Below are 23,816 nucleotides of genomic sequence, written 5' to 3'. Positions count from 1 at the left end.
CCCCCTGGACCCAAATCTCTGCAAATACGATATCAAATATTACTAACCAAGTGCATTCAAACATGTAAGAAACAAAACACCCAAATCTTTAGCTTTCGTGTTTGAATTGGTTTTTTAACTTTTGAAACATATGAATAATATTTTTTTTTTCATTACAGATTAGAAATCTGAGCGAAATGCAAGGCCTCTCCATTCAAAAGATGATGGGAATCGGGGAATTCATCTCGGACCAAACGGTTTTTTCCTCTTTTCGCGGGTAAATTCATACTTCATTTGCCTTGGAATTCGTTGGGTTGGAGATGTGCACGGAGCTTGCCCTGCTCCAGAAAACATTGATCTTTCTTGTCCGAACTTTAGGCTCCAGAAATACAATCATTCTTGTTTTAATGAAACTCGTGTGATCTTAGTTAAAATGATCTTTATTGCGAGGGATATACACTGAATTTGAATCCGACCGGTTTCAACTCAATCTAATTCTATTGATTTTTTTTAAAAAGAATTTTAGGTTTGAGTCGTATGGGTTAGATTTTTTAGAAAATATGTATGAATTGGGCCGGCTTCAAATTTATAGTAAAAAATGTACGACTCGGCTCGATCCAAAAATAATATAATTATACCTTATATATTTAAAGATAATTATACCTTATATATTTAAAGATAATTATAATAATATTCATCTTTATATTTTTAATTAAATTCTTATATTATAGAATAAAATTAATAAATTCATATAAATATATTTGTTTTGGGTCGGATCAGGTTCGAGTTTATATCAAAATACGGGTAAAATTCCAAGTCAGATAAAATTACCCTAAATCCTAATTGGATCAAGTTTCAGATGAAAAGTATATTTTTTTAGTCGAATCGGATTGACTGAAAACCCGACCCATACGGCCTTACCTATCCCTAATTACATTATTAAGTTCTTCATAAAATTAATATAATAATTCATGAATATGTAATTATTGATGTGATATAGTACCATATTAATGAGTTATTTTAAAATTATAATATATATTTAAAAAATAACGTATTATCAAATATTATAAGGGAATGTGGCCTAATATTTACTTGTCATTACCGGAGACGATACCGATCAACGGGAGGAAATATGAGGAACTTTGATTAAACACCAAAGTCTGCCGAGGATAAAAACATTTCTTTGGATCGTTTGTAATGAGAGACTCCTCACCAATGCTGAAGAGTAAGAAGACATATGTCCACCGATGGAAGCTGCCTTACTTGCGAAAATCCGATGGAGGATGCTAACCATATTCTCCGAGCTTGCCCCCTAACCTTAATACTCTGGAGACAGCTGATTAACCCTAGCAAAATGGAGGAGTTCATGAGCAGTGATATAAAAGAATGGATTAAAAAGAACCTGGCTAACATGAATCAAGTGGGGATGGAAGGCAATGACTGGCCTACATTATTTGGAGCTATTCTTTGGGCACTGTGGGGAAGAAGAAACAGATTCACCTTTGATCCTGAAATGGTTGAACATGTAACTCTCCTAGAGAAAGCATTGAGAATAACAAAGGAGATCGCGAACAGCAAGAACCCTACAAATCGAGAAAACACTCAGAACACGAACCAACAATACAAGGAGGAGCAGCAATATGGTAGCAGATCGATGGTTTAGCAAAGTATGTTAGGTCACTCTCTTAGGGGATGCACGAACTAATGGAACCCCTGGAGAAGTGAAATTGATGTGTGTAAAGAGGAATTGAAATAGGCGTAACCTTTCCATGCAATCACAAAAAAAATAATTTTATTATTATCCTTATTAAAATCACATCAATCTATTTTTTAAAAAAAATAAATATATTTAACTCCAAAGAACTAAGAAAAGTTAAATTTATCATAATGTCTAAAAATAATAAAACATTAAAATTTCAGTTTAATTATAAATTAGTTTATTTTTTATTTTACGAAAAGTTAATTCATTTACTTTATATATCACAATTTGATAGTCATACTTACATTAATAATTAACAAGTTAGTTCAATTATTGAATTTAAATTGTTGTTTTTACTAATTTATTGCGTAAAAATTGATAAACTATTGATTCCAGTTAATTCTATGCAAATAAATTGTTGAAATATCGGTTTTTTGGTCAGTAATTTTGATTCTCAATTATGCAAATAAATTGTTGTTTTTACTTCTTCAAGTTTTCTTCTTCAGTTTGTTGAAATATTTGGTTTTTTTATAGTTTATTTTTACTTTTAATAAATATACAGCCGGTTTTTTAATAGTTTGAGATAATTATAAGGTAATATTTGTTCAAAATATTTTTTTATAAGTAAATTATATTTCATCCAAAAAAGAATGCAGCCAAGTTGCTACAGAACATAACCAACCACAAGCTAGATGAGACCCCAATTCATGCACAATTGCCTATTTATATCATCAATCCTGTACATTCTATGCCTATACAGTTTAATTTTCACAGCTTCCTTTAGCCTATTTACAATTACATCAACCGAGCGAGACAAACTCCTATAGCGTCTATGGTTGTGTTCCTCCCAAATAAAGTAGAGAAACCCAGTCCACGCGAACTTAAGAACACGAACTCTGAAGGATTTGCCCTTTAGATTAACAAGCAGCCAGTGAAAGTGCTCATCCCAAGTATGTGCTTCATGAGAAAGGCCACAAGAACTCAGAACATTGCCCCACACTTCCTTTGCATAAGAACAGCCAACAAAAAGGTGATCCCGAGACTCCACACCAGTCCCACACATTCTATAAACATTGTCAACAATCAACCCAAACCGAGAAATCCTATCATTTGTAGGAAACCTATCAAGATGACCATCCACGAGATTAAAGAGAATATAGGAATACAGGCAGGGAACCAAATAAGCCTATGCCAGACAACTTTCTCTCTACTGTCACGAATGTTGTCCCAGATCCATTTCCCCTTTATTAAATTCCAGTTAGCACATGGATGGAACAATCTCCTAGCCTCCTCTCTCAAACTCAGTAACTTGCTTAAGATCCAACTGAAATGGGGCTTAGAATCAACCTCCCAGTAACTCGCATATTTAAAGCAATATTCTTTAATCTAAATAATCCAGAGAGAGCCCTCATTTGCCAGAATATTTCTAACTAGCAACAGGCTCTGCTCCATACCACAAGGTCCCTAAGTCCCAAACCACCCTCATACTTCAAGGTACAAACCTGATTACAGCCCACACGGGCTCCCCTGGCTGGGGTGTCACTGCCGTTCCAAAAGAAGCGCATACAAAGCCTCTCTATGTCTCTAATAAATTCTTCTGGGAGTATGAGCTGTCTGCTCCAGTAGTTAAAAATACTAAACAAAACAGTTTTAACAAGCTGCAGTCTGCCCCAAAACTAAGTTTTTTATTAGACCATTGGCTGAGTTTATCCTTAATCCTAGCCAACAAAGCTGCACAGTCTTTACCTGTGAGCTTCCTAGTCACAAGAGGTACTCCAAGGTACCTAATAGGGAGGTGCCCCAACCTAAACCCAATAGCCAAACAAATCTGCTCCAGAGTGTGCACATTCAACCCACAAGCAAAAAATTCAGTCTTCTGAGCACTCAATTTAAGGCCAAATAACTCATAAAATTTCTCTAAGGTGCTTAGTACCCCCAAAACAGAATCAAGTGATCCATAACAAAAAACTAGCAAATCATCCGCAAAGCAAAGGTGAGTGAGGGGAACTCTCTTACACTTAGGATGGAATTTAAATATTCCTTATTTTGCAGCAGCATCCAAAAGGAGGACAAGACATTCATGGCAATGACAAAGAGGTAAGGAGATAAAGGATCTCCTTGCCTAATCCTTCTAGCTCCCTTAAAGAACCCCACCAAACTACCATTTAAAGAGACAGTGTACATAGGAGTAGTAATGCAAGCTTTGACCCAATTACAGAAAGTATCAGGAAGACCCAAAGCCTCAAGAACAGTCAGCAAAAAACCCCAGTTAATAGAGTCAAAAGTTTTTTTGCAAATCTATTTTAATGGCACACCTACGGGAAAGACTCCTTCTAGAGTAGCCCTTAACAATCTCTGAGCTAGCAAAGTGTTATCAACTATGTTCCTTCCCTTAACAAAAGCAGACTGACTTTGAGAGATCATGGCAGGGAAAAAAGGCATTAATCTATTCACAAGAATTCTTGTAATGGTCTTGTAAACCACTGAATAGCAGGAAATAGGCCTAAAATCTTTTGCCAAGCAAGCATTGAGGGACTTAGGGACCAAAACTAAGGCAGTTGAATTGAAAGCTGGCAGCAAACAAGAAGAATGAAAGAAGTACCTCACATCAGAAACAAAGTCATCTCCAACAATGTCCCAGACAACCTTGAAAAAACCAGAAGTGTAGCCATCAGGGCCTGGACTTTTTCCTTCCCTTGCCTAAATAGAGCCTTTTTATTGTTCAAAACATTTTTAACTTATTAACAACACGCACAAACCTTGCAGATGCAACTATTCGAAATTTAAGATATATATCTAACGAGAATAACATTTACTTTTGTTATTGAAATCATTTAATATATTCAGTACGAGTTTTATATAAATATCACCATCATACATGCTTCTTTAAACTAACATATTTTCTAATATTTAAACGATAGTGTGATCTATTTAATCTCCATGTAAATATTATATAATATATAAAATTTTATAATACAAAATTATAAAATAAATCGATTTAAATTTAACTAATATTTTAAACTAACATATATTTTTTTAAGATGTTTATAAATATCTAAATTGGTGTATAGCTTATAGACATTAATTGGTCTGTGTATAAAAGCTCGGTTTTCATGATTTTACCTTGCTTTTGATTGTGTGAATCCATCACAGATTCTCTAAATGAAGGAGACAGAACCAGCTCATACAAAGACAATAATATGAATGTATTTGCTTTAAAAATTCTTACAAGAACTCTCGACAAACAACATATTTATAAAATTTTACAACGAAACCCTATTAAAACTCTTGACAAGACCACATAACACCAAAGTCAAAACTACGAATATTCATGCTCTGAAACGTGCAAAAAAAGAAGGTTGGTTTGCATGTGCAACACAGTTTTGAGAAGACCATAAATTTTCCCAATGCTTGGACAATCGACATGATTGCGTCCTAACGTATCGCGCATGGAAGATCATAGATTTAGAAAGAGGGACGCCTATGAAAATGGCGAAAGCTTAAGTGAGAATAAGATGGGAACGTCGTCTCAGTGGTTCACTTGTGCTCCTCTGTGTGCGGTGCATATGCCCCCAACTGGTTTTAATGGACTCCTTTGAATCTTGGCGACAATCATTTTAACATTTCATAATTCCTATAGTTTTATTCCTTTTTCGTATTTTAATTGGTAATGAATTTTAATACAGTCGTTCATTTGCCTAATTTGTGCATGAAAGTACTTTGAATGTATGTCCCATCATAAACCAATAGAAGCACTTCCAAAATATGAGATAAGCTTTGCTTTTTCAGCAGGCCCCCGTTCCTCCCACTATGCGTTAATGCAACTTGACCAACCATCACAGGTAATATACATTAGATTTACGTATGAGTGGTTCCAAGTATTTTAATTTTTCTCCCTATAAAAATTGCATAAAAGATGAAATCTGAAACCGACGTCGCATGTCTTGAGCCCAACTTTTAGTCAAAACTGATTCAAACATTTTTCAAAAACTATTCTAATAGATTACACAATAATAATGATAATAATAATAACCTGTACTAAGTGTTGGACGTTGTTATAGTGCTCGAATTTTCCCTCCATATCCATAGTACTTCAAAAGCCCTTCATCTTGCCGCCAATTCTCTTTTACTTTCACTTCAATCTGTATATAGAATTTGTTGCTTCAGATTAACCATGCTTCACCGAATCAATTTCCTTAAATGCATGTATTTTGGTTATAATGACAGTGAAAATGCTGTTAATGATCGTGTTGAACGGGATCAAGATTGAATTGTGCCTCGATAAAGAAAGAACCTTATCGAGGCACTTTTGCTCGAAAGATAAATTGAGAAAATGGTCTTTAGACCTTCATAACAGAGAGAATCCCAGAATAAACAATGACACTCTGTCGGAATTGGACCATGGCCTTATAAAATAAGGTTTAAGATCCCCATATTCGGGTGCCTTTTCTCAAAGGACAGCCGTGAGACAGTCTTTAGATCTCCAAAGCATATAATACCTTGTAGCAAAAGTAAACCATGCACATTTCACAATTTACAACTTAAGAGAAGCATTGTGATTTAAGTTCTCACCTCAAGGAAGACTTTCTTCTGTAAGAAATCTTCTATGTCAAGCCGAGAAGCTGTTGCGAGTATTTTTAGAGCTTTCCCTCCCTTCAATAGTAGTAGTAGGGGACACAAGGCATCAAATGCAAGGCTTATAACGTATGCAAGTGTACATTATTTACATTTCATAGTTTAAATTAGTTAATTTGAATATATCGACCACTGGTCAAACTTGACCCTTTTTAGTCAAACATATTCAACAAGCACAAACGTGAAAGGACCACTGATGAATCAAGCAAATTGCAAAAAGTCGGAAACACTCGAGATAATGCTTACTTTTCCAATGAGGATGATTTTCTGGGAGTCTTTCTCAACAACAATTTCTACTTGTATGAAATCTTTTGCATTTGGCCTTGTTTTGTAGTTCACCACATTTACCTGGAAATTTTTAAGATTAAATCTGGTTTTGTGGGGTTTGGTTGATGATTATATCTTGCTGGAAAACTTGATAACTATAGCCCATACCTGACATGCATAAGGAACCTCATTGCGATACTGCATGAATATCTTTTCTCTGATAATTTCAGCTACAAAGAACCTTTCCGGGTGTTCACTTACAATGTCCTGGCAACGTATAAAAAATAAACACTGTTCATAAGAAAGAAGCAGTTCATTTTTCAAGTCCCACCAAAAGTTGATCGAAAATTTCCTTCTGGAGGAAAATTGTGCAACAATTGGCATGAAGCCAAATAAAATCCTAGATTATTGACAAAAGTGCAACTTTAATATCATATCTTATCCACAATATTATACGAGTTACAAGCTCAAGAAATGAAAGCGCTTTCCAACTATGTTCGTGATATGTTTGCATCAAGGAAACAGCAGAACTGTAACCTAGCAGCACTTGACTCTGGGTAAATTTACAGTCAACTAAGTTCAATGTTAAGCTAAACAAAGAAATCTATGTCAATTGATGTTGCTTGCTTTGAATTGGATAAAGCTTCATATCATATCATAATTTTCCTTTTAATAATAGATAAATTCAAATATTTTGGTAAGTTTAAGGCAACATTCCTGAATTGATAACAAGAATTACCACCATTTTCCATTCTTGAAGATAAGCTGGTAAGGAATACAAATAGATAAATCTGTTGAGTTTCTTCATACCTTTGGATAGTAAGGTGGCCCGGTTGGAAGTTTTGACAGTATCCAATCCTTGATATCATCTACCCCATGTCCATGCTTTGCACTCACAGGTATGACCTCATCGACATCAGTAAATTTCTCATACCACTGCAAGGCATAGTATTTCTATTTAGGAAACCAACCTTGAAGGCAAAGACCAATTTACAGAGCTACTAATGTTAAAATACAGGACATAGGGGAATGAACTTAACAATTTGAGAGTGAAAGTTGAACTCACATGCTAGGTGGTGATAACAATATGTTGGAGACACTGCACCAAATATTTTAAGAGAACACCTTCGAAAAACATTGGTTAAGGGTCTAAGCAACATTTAAAACAGCGTTGGACTATTCATATCTGCTTTGTTTCTTCTTCTTTTCTTTTTTTTCATTTAATGCACCATAAATCCACATACACACCCACCCAAAAAAAATAGAATGCAATGACAAGAAAATCTAATTTGATAATTGTCAATATTGAAAGAATGAAAACCTTAATATTTAAGAATGTTAATGCATATTACATGGTAGTTAAATTACAAGGAACATAGCCTTTTGAGACAAGGTAAAGAAAATACCCTAGACATTGCAAGGAAAATTGGCCAATACAACCATGGCTTTTAGTCTTATTGTAGGCCTGCCAGCAGGCAGTTAACATAAAAGTTCGTTCAGAAACAAAGATGAGGTCAAAAACATTTACAATGCGATAAATCAATTGGCAACATAAGAGCATTTCTGTACCCATTTCTCAAAAAACCCACTAGTGAAACTGACAAATACACATCTTAAATTTAAAGAACGTAAACATGAGAGCACACACAAAACTCAACAGGTTCTTACCTCAAGCTTTTTTGCTATTTCACAAGGTTTTATCAAATCTTTCTTATTCAAAACCAGTAGAGTGGGCAGTGTACACTTGACATCTCCTAGGCCTTCTTCTAACACATCATCGATCTTGACATAAGAAACTGAACTTAGAAAAAGGGTGGAATGTTTAACAAAGAATGTATAAACCATGAAGCATACATTTTCAGGCACTTTACATGCATCAACAAGAACAAGTACACAGTCAGCATTTAAGGCAGCACTTCGGACATTCTTCATCATCATAGAATCCAACTTGTGCATTTTCTTCTTCATAACACCTGGAGTGTCATACAATATCATCTGCAAGTAAAGCTTCGGACCGTACGAATTAGAAATGGAACATGAATTCCCTAAGTCGTCAAGGAACTAGACACAAATTGCTAAAATACCAAAAAGATGAGCAAAAGCATGGGAAAGAATAGATATAAAAAAGAAACTAATCTTCAAACCTGATGCTCTGGGCCTGAACATATACCAAGAACTCGATGCCTGGTGGTTTGAGGTTTATCCGTAACTATAGATAGCTTTTGACCAATCATTTGATTAGCAAGTGTGCTCTTTCCAACATTGGGCTTCCCCAGAACAGCCACATACCCTGCATTTGGCACACCATCAAGATATGAAACAACTATAGACAAAGTATTCTTTGACGAGTTCTTTCAACAAAAGGAGTTCAGCTCAATCTGTAAAAACTCAAATTGTTCTCTGTCTCACCATCTTCTACAATATATTTTACAAAATAACAAAAAGCAAGATTTTACTTTAGTATCTACAAGTGTTAAGTGCTTACCGTATTAATAAATTATGATTAAAAAAAGAGGCATTGAGCATGATATCATTCGTTGATTTTTGAAAGACTTAACAACCAAAAACAGAGAATTAAATAACAGAAAAAGGGAGCAATAAGCTAAGGTTACGAACCGCTGCGATGGTTAGTGGGAGAGGAAAAATCAAGCTCTTCCAACTCGTAATCGTCAAGCAAAGCCATGTTCCTATCTGGCTTTTCACTCAAAGACAAAAAAGACGAATCGATACCACTTATTTCTTCTGCTAGCTCTTGCGAATCTTCAATGAGACTATCTCTTTCAAGTACTTGTTGGATTAAATCTAGCCTTGAAATCGTGTTTGGATTCCAGCTCCGGGAACCAGCTTTTCGAGCTTGGAATCGGAACCGTGATTTTTGGTGGCGATTTCGAACGTTGTGAGGGAAAACAGAAGGCTTGCTATCTCTGGCCGTTAAGAAACACTCTGCGGTTAACGCCGGAGAAATGTTCAGAGCTATTAACTCCATTACCACCGTCCGTTTCGTGGCTTGTTGATAAGCAGCTTCACTTAAACTGGTTCAACATTTTCGCGATTTCGGGCAATTGGATAATTCTTTATTTTTTATTTATATTAATTTATCGTTTGATCCAGGTCCGCATAAATTAAACGCAGCGTTTTGAACATACCATTTTAAACTTTAAAACTTTTTGCTTTACTTTATTTCCAGATTCTTTATTAAAATAAGGTTGCGGTAAATTAAAACAACATAAATTATTATAATTTAGGTTTAATGATATTTAAGGATATGTTTAGTTCACTGAATGTAAGATTACTAGTGAGAATGTAAGATTATCATGTAATAGAATTACTGAGAATGTTGTATTTTGTGTTTGGTTGGTTTAGTAGAAATTTAAGATTATCGTGTTTGGTTGATTTAGTAGGAATTTAAGATTATCGTGTTTGGTTCAAGGAATAAAATATTTATATAATATATATTTAACCAAATTGTCCTTATTATATATATTTTTTAACAAGTTAGAAAATATTTATATATTTTCTTTAAAAAAAATTAAATTCATAAAATTTATATATTTTTATACAAAATTAAAAATATAAAAAGGTTTAATGAAAGGGCACAATTTTATTTTAACCCCTGAACTTAATATAAAATTTTAATTATAATTTTTTTTTTGTAAATCTAAAATAGTTTAAGGATAAATTTATAATTTAACCTTCGTAGAATTTTTATTATTCAATGATAGGAGAATGATATTTTTGAAGAAAAAAATTAAGGGCATTTTAGTCCAAAACGCCGGTAATCCAACAATATCTAAGGAAATAAAGGTAATGACATTCCTGGTAATATACCCAAAAAAATATACTATTGATAATCTTACATTACCGGGAAATGAGATTCCCGGCTAACCAAACGGAGGAATATGGATTCTATTCCCATGAAAATCTCACATTCCCTCATCCAAACGTCCCCTAAGAGTTTAAACGTTTTGGGGAGCTTGTTTCACGGAAAGTATTATTTCAAAGAGGAGTAATTTTTTTAAAATTGCATTCCCGTTTGGTTCACGGAAAAATTATTATCATAGAATATTCTTTTCATAATTATAATATTCTTTTGGTTAAAATTGTAGGAATGTCATTACCTCCAATTTCTTATGTATTACACAATTCTCATCACTTTGAACAAAAATACCCTTAAACTAATGAATTCTTTTTATAATGATCTTTCTCAATTATTTTTTTTTGTGTTTTACTCAAAATTATAAACATTTTAATAATATACAAAGAGTTTGATTTACTAAAATATTAATAAATTTAAGAATTTAAAAATATTTTATATTTTTAATATTCAATATATTAATTATTTATAATTTATGAGATGAGAAAAATAATAGTATTGTAAAAATGTAATTATTTAAAATAATATTTAACTTTTAGTTATTAAAAAATGAATCTTACATATTGGAAAACAATATATTTGTTCACTCAATATCATAATATTATTTTTTTCATATTATACTATATTTTATATAAATAAATATGATACTTATAAAACTATTTAAAAATGTAAGTTTAATATACTAATAATATTAATTGTATATTAAATCTATTTTTTTCTCGAAAGTTAGATAATGTTTAAAATAATTTTTATGAATTTTCATTCAAATATTTATAATTTAATATTAAAGTTTAACTTTTAAAAAACATATATCACATGGATAACTTGATAAAATATGCATCCAAGTGATCTTATATTCCTCCAACCAAACATTGTAATCTTACATTATTGCTAAACAAACCAAACTCCCCCTTAGAGTAAAGTATATAAATGATCCCTTAATTATATAATATTGTTTTGTTGAATATTTCGACCGTTAAAAGTTATAAAATGATTCTCCTACTATTAGGAGTTGCTTTGTTGAGTCTCTCGACTATTAAAAATTACAAAATTGTCATTCGACTATTCATTATATTACAAAGTCGTCATTTCCCATAAATTTAAAATAATACTATAACATATAAAATATTAAAACAATCCTTTTTCCTTTCCCATAATTCATTGCAACTCAAACTGCATAACTAAAACATTGAACCTTAATTCATTACAATTGGAGTATAAAAACAATTAGAAGTTTACAATCTTTTCCCTTAAATTTTGTTCCTCAAGATATGGCCTGCAATTTTTGCAGAAGATGCATACTTTTTACACACATGCATACATATATATGTAAGCAGAAGATACAGTTTTATACACAAACATGGTCTTTGTTGAACTTTGAGAAACTTTTTCAACATTTAACAAAGTGGCAAATCCTTGGGTGGAGGAAGAACTGATTGATCAGCTCCCTTTCCATCTTCAACCACAAATGCCATTTTCAATCCCCACCCAGTATGGAGCTCCAAATGACAATGCATAAACCAAACACCTAAACCGGGAAAATTCAATGAAATTAAAAAACATAGTAATCAAATTCAAGTTTTTCTGTATAAGACAAGTTGAGTTTATTACCTGGATTGTCTGCTCTAAACCGAATAGCGGTCCATCCCCCGGTCGGAACACCGACGGTGTTCCTTTCAACAGGATCGACCAAGTTGTACTTAGCTGGATCTTTGACAGGATCAAAGTTTCCGATACCAGTTCCTACGATGAAGAAGTTATAACCGTGGAGATGGAACGGATGTGACTCGACCGTAAGGAGATTAGTGTCTTGAAGCACTAGCTCAACTGTAGAATTGAAGGCAATCTTGCTAAGCCTTGTCCCATGTGCAGTGCCAAGATTGGCTGTTAAGGGTGCACCAGTATAGTTGAATGGCTTAAGAGGTTTATCAGGGAAATCAGTTGTAAAAACCCCACTAATATTGAAGTAATGAGCTTGGAGAAGACCAATTTTAGGCATCACAAAGGAAATATTGTTCAACGAGGCTAAGATTCTCGTTCCGTTAACGCATGTCGGGCAAGGATCTTTGCCGAAACTGACCATGTAGAACAGTTTTCGGTCGACTTTAAGGGGCACATTTGCTGGAAAATTTGCAGAGTTCAAGCTTTTGAGATTTTTGTTGTAACCCAAAGCGAAATCTGTGTCGTTGGGAGGTGGTAATTGAGGAAGTGTAGGAAGAACAGTGTTTGGGATTCCTTTGTATTGGAATATCCCTGTAGCTGTTTTTTTGTCTACAGGAAGTGGAGCATCCATGAAAGGCCTAGCAGCCATGAAATATCTGCCCGGGGATCGATCAGCTCGAACGAGAACGTTGGTGGTTTGCCCTGGTGCAATTAGTATTGCCTGAGTGACGAACGACTTCGTATAAACCGCATCGACCTCAACTACCGTCATGCTGTGACCAGCTATTGCGAAGAAAAGCTCGTCATTGAGGGCAGCATTGACGATTCTCAGCAAGTACGTTTTCCCGGATTCGACTTCCATTGCAAATGTATCTGAAAATCGAAAACATTCAGGATTGAACAATGAGCGTTGCAAGTGAAAACTTGTTTTTCGACAAAAGTTTCGGCTTACGCTTCTCAGAACATGGAAAAAGAGGTCCCGGTTTGCCATTGATAGTGTGTGCATCCGACATATTTGGTGGCAATCCCATGTTAGTTCCTTGCTTGACAATCTCTTCAACATCTTTGTGCCACCATTCCCCTGCACCATTAACACAGTTTTCACCATCATATCATCATAATCACAAGAAACTAGTAAAAACCAATCTGAAAACATCGACTCTGGAACCGACCTAATACAACAATTTGTTCCATATTTGGCTTCAGGAACGGAAATGGCGTTCCTGGTTTCGGCATGATGACAATGGCTCCATACACTGTAGCCCTTAGCCAAAGAATGTGTGCATGCCACCATAAAGTTCCTCTTTGCCCTGTTACATTGAAGTCGTAAGCGTAGCTATTCCCAGTCTGAATCGGACACTGCGTTATGTAAGCCGGTCCATCCGCCCAACCGTTTCGATATTGCTTCAATCCATGCCTAAACAGATCATCAGAACAACACATTATAAGAAACTTAGTTTCAACTTTTTTATTTCTGCACATAGTTCATCAAAATCCTACCAGTGAATCGACATGTTATATTTTGCATGGTTTGTAACATTGACAATAACTCTATCTCCCTCTTGAGCATAGATTGTAGGCCCTGGAAACCTCCCATTTGCGGTCACAATCGGCTTCGCATGGCACAGTCTGCTAACATTCTTCACTCGAATCTGTTCATTAAACACGTCATTTCAATTCGAAACCACGAGAACTTAAACAAACGAAACGTTCATTTCTGAGTTTACTCACATCAAACTGGTACTTCCTCACAGCAGCTTCTGCAGGCAGGGTAACGAATGCGATGAAACCTACGAGAAAAAGGGTCGTTTTGGAAACCAAAAACCCATTGATAGCCATTTGAGCTGAGCTAAAACTTCGAAATTCTCGATGCTTGTTTGGATACGAGACATGAAGGTTGAAGCATATGAGCTACTTATATAAGCTTTAAAAACAGGGCGAATTATAACAATTTGTTAAGAACAAGAGAATGAAGATGATTAGGTAAAAAATTGCAAAGGAGTCTTAGATATGTCAAAGCTTGTAAGCAAAATACTGAAAGAGACTTCAGTCGCCATTGACAGGCGTAGAGGTTGAGATTGTGATGCCATGAAGCAAAATATTGAAACAAACGTCCCATATCCGATTTGATCTTAAAATAATTCAAATCTTCGGGATTGAAAAGTACCAACCTACCTAATCCTTCATATAATACCAAGCTTTTCCGCCAAGGAAAAGGCACTTTTTTAACCTCATATTGTAGCCAAGTGAAAATCAGGTATAATGAAGGAGCTAATTTGTGAATTAATCCATTTTACCATGGTTGGTAGATTAAAGAACTAAAATCAGAAAGGCTTACCTCCAAGCATTTTGTAGCTGTTCATTGTAAGTATGAGTTTGCTTATTTCAGGGCACATGTGGTTTGCAGAGAAACTTTGTATTGCTTGTTACCAAACAATCTTCCTTTTCAATCTTGTTCGTGCATATATATCCGATATTAGGGTGGATGGTGTTAATCCGATATTTCAACCCACGCTAATATAAAGTAGTATTTGTTTATAATATTTCTTAACTATTGACAATATACATACCCTACAGACGCTGTTTATAATCTTTATTAACTATTGATAATTCACATACACCCTACAAACACAACTATTCGAACCTAGAATATATAAAAAAAACAGTCGCTTTAATTACTAAAGTCGCTCGATGAATTCAACCCGCAATTTGTTATTTATTATGGGCGAGGCGTTTGTCATTTGACTCAAGATGTCAGCTAAAGGAAGAGGATCCTTCATTATCCTAATAAATTCAACATGTTTCCACATGAATCACATCAAACCGTCAACCCCTGCGCAAAATCACAAGCATGAATCAATTACACGGCAACTTAGAGTGAAAGGGGAAGAGCTGGTTAGGGGTTAATGACAATTGGGCATGGATATCAAGGGAATGGGGTGTCTCGCCTTATCAAAAATAAAGCTAACTCAATTTTTACACACAAAATGAGGAGCTTCAACCCTTGATTTGTCCCCTTCCATTAATATTTCATGGAGCTGGTTAGAAATTGCTTTCCACCAAAAACAATGAAAATGGGATTTCACCACCTTTATGGTAGTTATGTTGTGTGATAATCTAATTTAAAATTAATTTAATATGATTTTCAACATAAAATATTATCTTGTTTAAATTAAAAAGTTATGCAATTTTGTAATATTTTTCCATAATTAAAAAGTTATATTGCATGAAGTTTAAAATTTATAACTAAAAATATTATTAAAAATATAACATTTTCAGTTGTAATCGAAAATATTACGAAAAAAAATAATATTTTCAGTTTTAATATAAAATATTATTTTATCAAAACTAAAAAATTACGTTTTCAATAAAAGTTTCAATTACAATTAAAATTTATTGTTTTTTAATCATATATTAACGAATTGTATTTAGAATTTCTACGTTCACCTCAAGTTTGGCTCTGGCGGCCAGGGCCATACTAGACTAGACCATTGTCTGGAATTGCCTAACAGGTTCAATAAACGCCACACATTTTCCATTGTTTTAAGATTACTTGAGGACAAGGTTTAAAATTATTTTGGATTTTAACTATTCTTTTTATATCTTGTGATAAATCTTTATCGATGAGATAATGTTATGGTATGATATAATAATATTTTAACTTTTAAATTTTATTATTTTGATTTTATTTTGAAGTAATTTAATTCATTATATTTAAAAATATTGTTATTTTAATATGTATTCTTCACCTAAATTGATTATTCTTTTGTCATAAATGTTATATTATTATTATTATGTCATTTCTTGGGTATAACAACAATTTAACAGTAGTTTGTTATTGTTTTATGAAAAAATTCAGTTATCTAACTAATTTGATTTTATACTCTCGTTTGGTTTGTCAGTATCGTAATAAAAGATAAAATTGATAGAATTTTTAAATATGAAGATTAAATTTATTGAATTATTTTGAATTAAGACATAATTGATAAAATGTATAGATTTTGGAAATTAAAAATATTATTATATAAAGATACATTAGACGCCCGTTTTAATTTTAATAACGAGATGACATGTTTATATCAGTATTTTAATTGAGTTATTTTTTTTATATTTTTTCTAAAATGATTTGTTTGTTACTAAACACATAATTCAGTGACCTTGATTGTAGTTTACCCTTTTGTAAAATTGGTAAATAAAAGGAGAAATTGATTTGAAAGGCAGATGTTCCAAATCCATCAAATGCTGATCAGATGGTTAGGAAAAGACGTATCTCCCGAAACACTTGATTTGCTGATTGCCACGTGTGTTAGTAATCACGCATTTTTTTTAACTCACAAAAATCATTAGTGCTGGTGATAAGACCCAAATATCATCCTAAGAGCGGGTGATTGGCTGTTAGAATGCCGGCGCTGACGGCGGTTGAGGCGGTGGCGTAGAGGTTACTATTGACGTGGACATTTAAGATTCCCACTCATAAAAATAGAAGTTGGCATTTTTTTCTCACCAAAAAGACATTTTTATTATTTTCTTTAACTGTTAACTGATTTTTCATATTAGTTTGTGGTATTGATTAAACCGTGTGTCGTTTGGGGATGAATCTGAGCTGGTTGTTTGTGCATGCCACCATAAAGTTCCTCTTTGCCCTGTTACATTGAAGTCGTAAGCGTAGCTATTCCCAGTCTGAATCGGACACTGCGTTATGTAAGCCGGTCCATCCGCCCAACCGTTTCGATATTGCTTCAAAGTTCAATCCATGCCTAAACAGATCATCAGAACAACACATTATAAGAAACTTCGTTTCAACTTTTTTATTTCTGCACGTAGTTCATCAAAATCCTACCAGTGAATCGACATGTTATATTTTGCATGGTTTGTAACATTGACAATAACTCTATCTCCCTCTTGAGCATAGATTGTAGGCCCTGGAAACCTCCCATTTGCGGTCACAATCGGCTTCGCATGGCACAGTCTGCTAACATTCTTCACTCGAATCTGTTCATTAAACACGTCATGTCAATTCGAAACCACGAGAATTTAAACAATCTAAACGTTCATTTCTGAGTTTACTCACATCAAACTGGTACTTCCTCACAGCAGCTTCTGCAGGCAGGGTAACGAATGTGATGAAACCGACGAGAAAAAGGGTCGTTTTGGAAACCAAAAACCCATTGATAGACATTTGAGCTGGGCTAAAACTTCGAAAATCTCGATGCTTGTATGGATATGAGACATGAAGGTTGAAGCATATGAGCTACTTATATAAGCTTTAAAAACAGGGCGAATTATAACAATTTGTTAAGAACAAGAGAATGAAGATGATTAGGAAAAAAAATTGCAAAGGAGTCTTAGATATGTCAAAGCTTGTAAGCAAAATACTGAAAGAGACTTCAGTCGCCATTGACAGGCGTAGAGGTTGAGATTGTGATGCCATGAAGCAAAATATTGAAACAAACGTCCCATATCCGATTTGATCTTAAAATAATTCAAATCTTTGGGATTGAAAGGTACCTACCTACCTAATCCTTCATACAATACCAAGCTTTTCCGCTAAGGAAAAGGCACTTTTTTAACCTCTTATTGTAGCCAAGTGAAAATCAGGTATAATGAAGGGCCTAATTTGTGAATTAATCCATTTTAACATGATTTGTAGATTAAAGAACTATAATCAGAAAGGCTTACTTCCAAGCATTTTGTAGCGGTTCATTGTAAGTCTGAGTTTGCTTATTTAAGGGCACATGTGGTTTGCAGAGAAACTTTGGATTGCTTGTTACCAAACCATTTTCAAAATAGAAATATATATATATGTAAATGGAGGAATATCAAGCTTAAAGTAAAGAAAATGAAAAAATATACATGTAAATGGAGGAATATAATCTGCTGTTTTTTATTAGCAAATATTTCAAGATTATAATTTTTATTGATGGTATGAATATAAAGGTGTGATCTTACCTAATTCATCTTTTTAAGATTGGACAAAAATCTGTGACCAAATGTGATTTGAAGAAGATAGAAAAAATACTGAAAAAAATAATAAACGTTGGATGTGAGTTAATAATCTTCCTTTTCAATCTTGTTCGTGCATATATATATATATATATATATATATATATATATATATATATATTCCGATATCCGATATTAGGGTGCATGTTGTTAATCCTAATACTAATGATTATTGATGGATTAATAGATAGGTAAGTCCGAGTGTACGATCATAAGCTTAACTAGTTACAAAATTAACAATAATCATGTGGCCTAGGTTGCCAAAGCTTAAACCACACTTGTCAGTTGAAATAACCCATTGGCCCCGTAACACCCCAACCCGTATCTGACCCAGATACAAGTCTGAGATGTCACATTGACATTTCAAAACCTTTATTCTTGCAAAATATCAGAATATTTGAACTTATATTAAGAAAATACGATCATATATTGTTGATTTGTGTTTGTTATAAAATTATGAGGTAAAAACGTATTTATGAACAGTAAAATACGGTATGAATAGTATCATGAATAGTAAAAAACAGTACCGTAAACAGTATCCTTCTACAATACACAAATGTTAAAATTTTCCAGATTGTCATAGGGGAACCGATTCCCTGCTACAGGGAACCGATACCCTGCTACAGTACTGCTACAATACTTCCATAAAATACGTATAAACTCTTAAAATTTAAAATGTTCATTTCTATACATTTACCATTTATAAAAAAATACGTTTAAACATTACAAAACTCGATCAGAGCGTTTCTAATACAAATCCTTTTTATTACATACCAACTAAATTCTTTCTAACAAAATACATATAATTCGATATACATTTCTGATCTAATATTCGGTAAGGATAACTGACATGTCTTGTTCCTTTTTACTTCTATTATCGCTTTCCAAACCTACGTGTGAAACAATCACACGCTAAGTCGATGACTTAGTGAGGCATATAAAACATACAATATAACCATATAATATTTCATATAAACAAAATGCATACATGCACATATTCCATCATATTTCTGTTCATATATCAAATCCACACATGTACATATATGATTATCTTCTCCCTTATAATTATCCTATTATTATCATTAATACCTTTTATCATATCATCATATACTTATTATTTATACCCATCATATATCATTTCATAAAGAAATACACTTAACATCATATAATTCATGTAATACAGTTCATATAACTAAAAACATATATCATTTCATATAACCAATACATGAATCCTGTAATTTATTCCATATAACAAATCACATATACATATCACATTCAGTATATTTATTTAATTTATTTATTAGCCCATGTACACTGTTGAGAACTGTAACATCAATACTGGGTTAGTGATCGAATTGTAAAGTTTCAGAATTTGGTGACTAAAGTAGAAGAATGAAATAGTTCAATGATTTATTTTAAAATATTACTTGAAAGATGTTAGTAATTATAAGGTGAATTGAAGGGCAAAAGGGTTATTTGCAAGGAAAATATTTAAATATGGTTATATATTAAACACATGGAAGGGAAGAGGAAACAAAGTGGTTTCCAGAATTCTCTTCATCTTTCTTCTTCCTTCACACGTGAAAACCAAGAGCCAAAGGTGAGTTTTCTGATTATTGAGTTTTTGGTTAAATTTAAGATTGGGTTTTGATTATTAGATGATAACTAAGCTTAAGGAAAGCTTAAGTTATCTTAAAATCAAGGTATGATGGAGTTAGGAGGGATTAAAGATTTGAGGTTCTTGGATGAAATCTTGAGATAGAGTTCATAACTAGAGTTGGAAGATAAATTTGACTTGTAATCAATCTAATTAAGAGATATGAAGTAATAAAATTGAATTTGGAACATGTTGAAAATTTAGTGTAATTCTTGAATTACATATGGAGAATAGGGTTTTGATGTTAAAGAGGTGATTAATGAATAGAAATGAGTTTGAATATTAATATGTAAGTTAAGAATAAGAAAGGGGATTATATATGAAGTAATTAAGCTAAAAAGAGTGGATTTTCGGGTATAAATTGGAATTATGGCTTAGTGTGCATCGGTACACATTCATCATGTACCGATGCATCAAGGGTAAATTTCCAGAAATTGTTCAGTGTGTATCAATGCACAGGAAGTGCATCGATGCACCCCTTAAAAATGGAAACATCGAATACAATTAGTGCATCGATGCATAAGGAGTGCATCGATGCACATGTTAAGGGATGCATCGGTGCACTTCAAGGGAAATTGAAATAGACATTTCTTTTGGTCTAAAAAATGATAGATTTGAGTATATCAATGGGATACTGATATGTATCAATGTATGATTATGTAGATATCGAACATGAACCAGTTCCGGAACGATTATCAAGTTAAGATTCGATCGAAAGAGAGGAAAACATAAAGTGGATTGGAACTTAGTAAGGCCAAGGTGAGTGCATCTTATTACATAGGATTATATGGAAAGTGACTTGCGATAAGTCTATTTCCGATAGTATAGTACATGATTATGTAATTAATATGAAATGTATGTATGTTTGATTATATGAATTGATATGTTTTTTTATGTGCTATATGGTTTATGTAAAAACATTATTAAGTGTTGATGAAAGAATATAAAATAAGTTATGAAATTATAGGAATATAGAAGATAAGTCAAGTGATATTTGGAAATGGAAATAGATGTCTACGGAGAGTCATAGGAGAACAAATATAAGTCATATGATAATGAAATATAAGACTATGTGAATACATGGTTATGAGATAAAATATGTAATAATAGGAAAATATGATGAAAGTGAGTTCGTGAGAAGTGATAAGAACTAGGTAAACATGTGTAATAGTTATATGCATAATAGAAACATGAGTTGGTCAAGTACATAGTGATATGATCCACTATGAGAATTAGTATAATAGAGCTTTTTGATTTATTGAGAGTGAAGGGAACTAAATAAGATTGAATTATAGAATGAAAGGGGAATAGTACATCAAGTAGGAAACTTGAATATAAAGGGATGATACGAATATGTAAGATAAGTTATATGCTAAAGATCTATGGAGCTATATGAAAAAGTTATAATGAATATACGAAATTGAATTAAGTAAATAGATTAAATTAATACATAAATAAAATACTATTAAATGATATATGTTTAGAAATACGATATAATTTATGAAATCTAAGGGAATATAAAGAAATGGAGCATAAGGTAGATGATATGATATAAGTTATTGTATACATATATGATATATGTTATCAAGTAATATGAAAGGACTCTGAAAATTGATATAAGCTATGTGAAAGCGTTCTAGGTGTTTCTATGTGCTATATGTAGTATATATGATCATATGTGAACGAGATATAAGATGTATGTTTACATGAATATCTGAGAAATGATCTACGTGATTATATGCACTTTGGATATATGTTATATGACATGGATCTATGTGACTACGTGAAAAAGTATATAAGCGATATGACATGAAAATGTTCTACGCGTAAGTGAATTATGTGTATATAAGAATACGTGAAATGGCATAAATGACAATGCCCATGTTATGTGTCATGAGAGCTAGAGGTATAGTTGGCATGCCAAGAGTCGAGGGATTATCAGTGGTCATTCGGGACAAACAGTGGTCATTCAGAACATAGTGGTTCTTCGGAACAATCAATGGTCCTTCGGGATATAGTGGTCCTTCGGGACAAATATTCAGTGCCCCTTGAGGGAATTATACGAGCTGTGGTGACAGCATAGTGCACAACCTCTATGTACTCGCATATCTTTAGTTCTCATATGTGTATCATGGGCTAATAAAGAGATAATATAAATGAGCTTGATATGATAATGTGTTTGTTTCCTTGTGAAATGTTATGTGTGATATATGACTGTACAAATGGTAATTATAAGATCATATGAAAAAGGAATCAATGATAGTGATAAGCATGAAGATGATGATATAGTTGCTTTTGTATATGTGTTTTATGTTAGGACATATATGAGTACATGTTACAGTATATGTGAATGATTATAATTAATTTACATGATGATATAGTAACAAGTTTACAAGATAAATGATATGAATATAAGAGATCATAGGAACTTGAGATAAGAGATATGAATAATTATGACATTTACGTATGTATATATTTGTTACCTGTAAGAGTGTATGAATTGTATGAATGATAATAGTAAATATTCATGTATGATTATTAGTTAAAGTTTGCATATATGTTCATTGCCTCAGTAAGTCATAGACTTAGCGTGTGATTGTTTCACACGTAGGTTACAGAAGCGATAAGAGAAGCGAAGAAGAGCAAAACATGTCAACATCTCCCTTACAAAGATTTCAGGTCAGAAAATAGATAATTTAAATGGGTTTGGTTATGTTGAATATAGTTGGCATGTACTAATTGATTGAGTTGAATATGCTCTGATCGATTTTGGTTATTTTGGTCGATTTATGTAAATAAACCGCTTTTATTTTAATGAAAGTTTTAAATTTTCTTTGAATTTTGTCAAGAGTCAAAGTTTGAAAAGTCAATGTGACACCTCAGACTCGGATCCGGGTCGGGTACGGGTTGGGGGTGTTACAAGAAATGAAGGTATGTGAGTACATTGCGGTTGTGCACAAATGTTGTCACCACAGCTCGTATAAGTCCCACTGAGTGACATATGAAATTTGTCCCGAAGGACCACTGTATTGTCCCGAAGAACCACTATATTGTCCCGAATAACCACTATAACCCTCGACTCTTGGCATGTCAACTATACCACTAGCTCTCATATCACATAACATGGGCTTTATGTTGAGTTAATCGATCGATGAAATTGGCCAAGAGGGGGTGAATTGGCAAATAAAAATCTGGTGGAAGCTTTTGCAGAAAATTGAAAAGATTTGCACAGCGATTTAGAGTGGTTCGACTTTCTCAACCAAAGTCTACGTCCACTACCTTAGCTATCCACACTAAGGAATTTCCAACAAATTCACTAATTTGTTCTTTCTTTTGAGGCCAAAGAGGTAACCTTACAACACCCTCAAGAATATACCCCAATTCTGGAGAACACTTTTTCTCAAAGAGAAAATTACAAATTTGCAAACTTACAAGGAAATCCTCACAAGGTAGATTGTTTGCACAATTCTAGAACAAAGAAAAGAACACTCAAAAATGAATACAAGTAGTGTTCTTGAAAGTAAAATGAATATTGAATGAAAAATATGCTTGAAATGCTCAAACTTGAGGTTTGATGCTTTCTCTTTGATTCTCTCTTGATTCTAGTTGCTTGTGTTTCTTTTTTTTTTTTGATCAATGGCTTCTAAGCTTGTTTAAATACACCTTCAAATGATTCTGAACGTTGGGGATGCTTAGTGGAGTCAATAGATCCGTTTAAGTGTGAAAACAATTAATATTAGTGATTGGGAGCGTCTCATGCATCGATGCATACCCTAGGTGCATCGGTGCATCAAGTGTAAAATTCAAATATTTTGACCGTTGGACTCTCAGTGCATCGATGCACTAAGAGTGCATCGATGCATAAAATGCATTCGATGTTTTGAAGTAGCCTGAGTGCATCGATACATGGTCTTGTGCATCGATGCATCAAATGCACTAAGTGCATCGATGCATGGTATATGCATCGATGCATAAAATGCATTCGATTTTCAATTAATTCCATGGTGCATTGGTGCATGGATTGGTGCATCGGTGCATCA

The 23,816-nt window shown here is 33.3% G+C and overlaps 2 protein-coding genes across 3 annotated transcripts; both read right to left on the bottom strand.

The window, feature by feature from the left end:
- Positions 1-5,635: 5,635 nt before the first annotated feature.
- Positions 5,636-9,625, bottom strand: LOC120207917 (GTPase ERA-like, chloroplastic). The gene is made up of 9 exons (XM_039207316.1): positions 9,197-9,625; positions 8,725-8,870; positions 8,435-8,575; positions 8,249-8,362; positions 7,391-7,516; positions 6,749-6,847; positions 6,560-6,661; positions 6,251-6,331; positions 5,636-5,820 (listed from the first exon to the last, which is right to left on the bottom strand). The coding sequence occupies exons 1-9, from the start codon at positions 9,564-9,566 to the stop codon at positions 5,734-5,736; spliced, it is 1,266 nt and encodes a 421-aa protein (XP_039063247.1). The 5' UTR covers positions 9,567-9,625; the 3' UTR covers positions 5,636-5,733.
- Positions 9,626-11,674: 2,049 nt separating this feature from the next.
- LOC120207915 (laccase-11-like) lies at positions 11,675-17,329 on the bottom strand. 2 transcript variants are annotated; one of them, XM_039207315.1, is made up of 6 exons: positions 17,188-17,329; positions 16,957-17,108; positions 13,289-13,533; positions 13,069-13,197; positions 12,066-12,989; positions 11,675-11,982 (listed from the first exon to the last, which is right to left on the bottom strand). In XM_039207315.1, the coding sequence occupies exons 1-6, from the start codon at positions 17,293-17,295 to the stop codon at positions 11,852-11,854; spliced, it is 1,689 nt and encodes a 562-aa protein (XP_039063246.1). In that variant the 5' UTR covers positions 17,296-17,329; the 3' UTR covers positions 11,675-11,851. The 2 variants fall into 2 exon arrangements, with proteins under 2 accessions (XP_039063246.1, XP_039063245.1); XM_039207314.1 differs by lacking the exons at positions 16,957-17,108; positions 17,188-17,329 and adding exons at positions 13,617-13,768; positions 13,848-14,209.
- Between the last annotated feature and the right edge of the window lie 6,487 nt (positions 17,330-23,816).

This window comes from Hibiscus syriacus, unplaced genomic scaffold (genome assembly GCF_006381635.1).
Source record: "Hibiscus syriacus cultivar Baekdansim isolate YM2019G1 unplaced genomic scaffold, ASM638163v2 tig00015482_pilon, whole genome shotgun sequence".
Taxonomy (NCBI): Eukaryota; Viridiplantae; Streptophyta; class Magnoliopsida; order Malvales; family Malvaceae; genus Hibiscus; species Hibiscus syriacus.
This window is presented reverse-complemented; position numbering and strand designations above follow the sequence as displayed.

What these genes read in the sequence shown, in the direction of transcription:
- LOC120207917 (XM_039207316.1), bottom strand. Translation starts at nt 9,566, where the DNA reads ATGGAGTTAATAGCTCTGAACATTTCTCCGGCGTTAACCGCAGAGTGT. An exon ending in CATGTAAAGTGCCTGAAAAT is followed by an intron (nt 8,363 to 8,434) that starts GTATGCTTCATG and finishes TCTTATGTCAAG; the next exon opens with ATCGATGATGTGTTAGAAGA. An exon ending in AGGTTCCTTATGCATGTCAG is followed by an intron (nt 6,662 to 6,748) that starts GTATGGGCTATA and finishes AAAAATTTCCAG; the next exon opens with GTAAATGTGGTGAACTACAA.
- LOC120207915 (XM_039207315.1), bottom strand. Translation starts at nt 17,295, where the DNA reads ATGTCTATCAATGGGTTTTTGGTTTCCAAAACGACCCTTTTTCTCGTC. An exon ending in TGAGGAAGTACCAGTTTGAT is followed by an intron (nt 17,109 to 17,187) that starts GTGAGTAAACTC and finishes TTTAATGAACAG; the next exon opens with ATTCGAGTGAAGAATGTTAG. An exon ending in GTTTAGAGCAGACAATCCAG is followed by an intron (nt 11,983 to 12,065) that starts GTAATAAACTCA and finishes TTCCCGGTTTAG; the next exon opens with GTGTTTGGTTTATGCATTGT.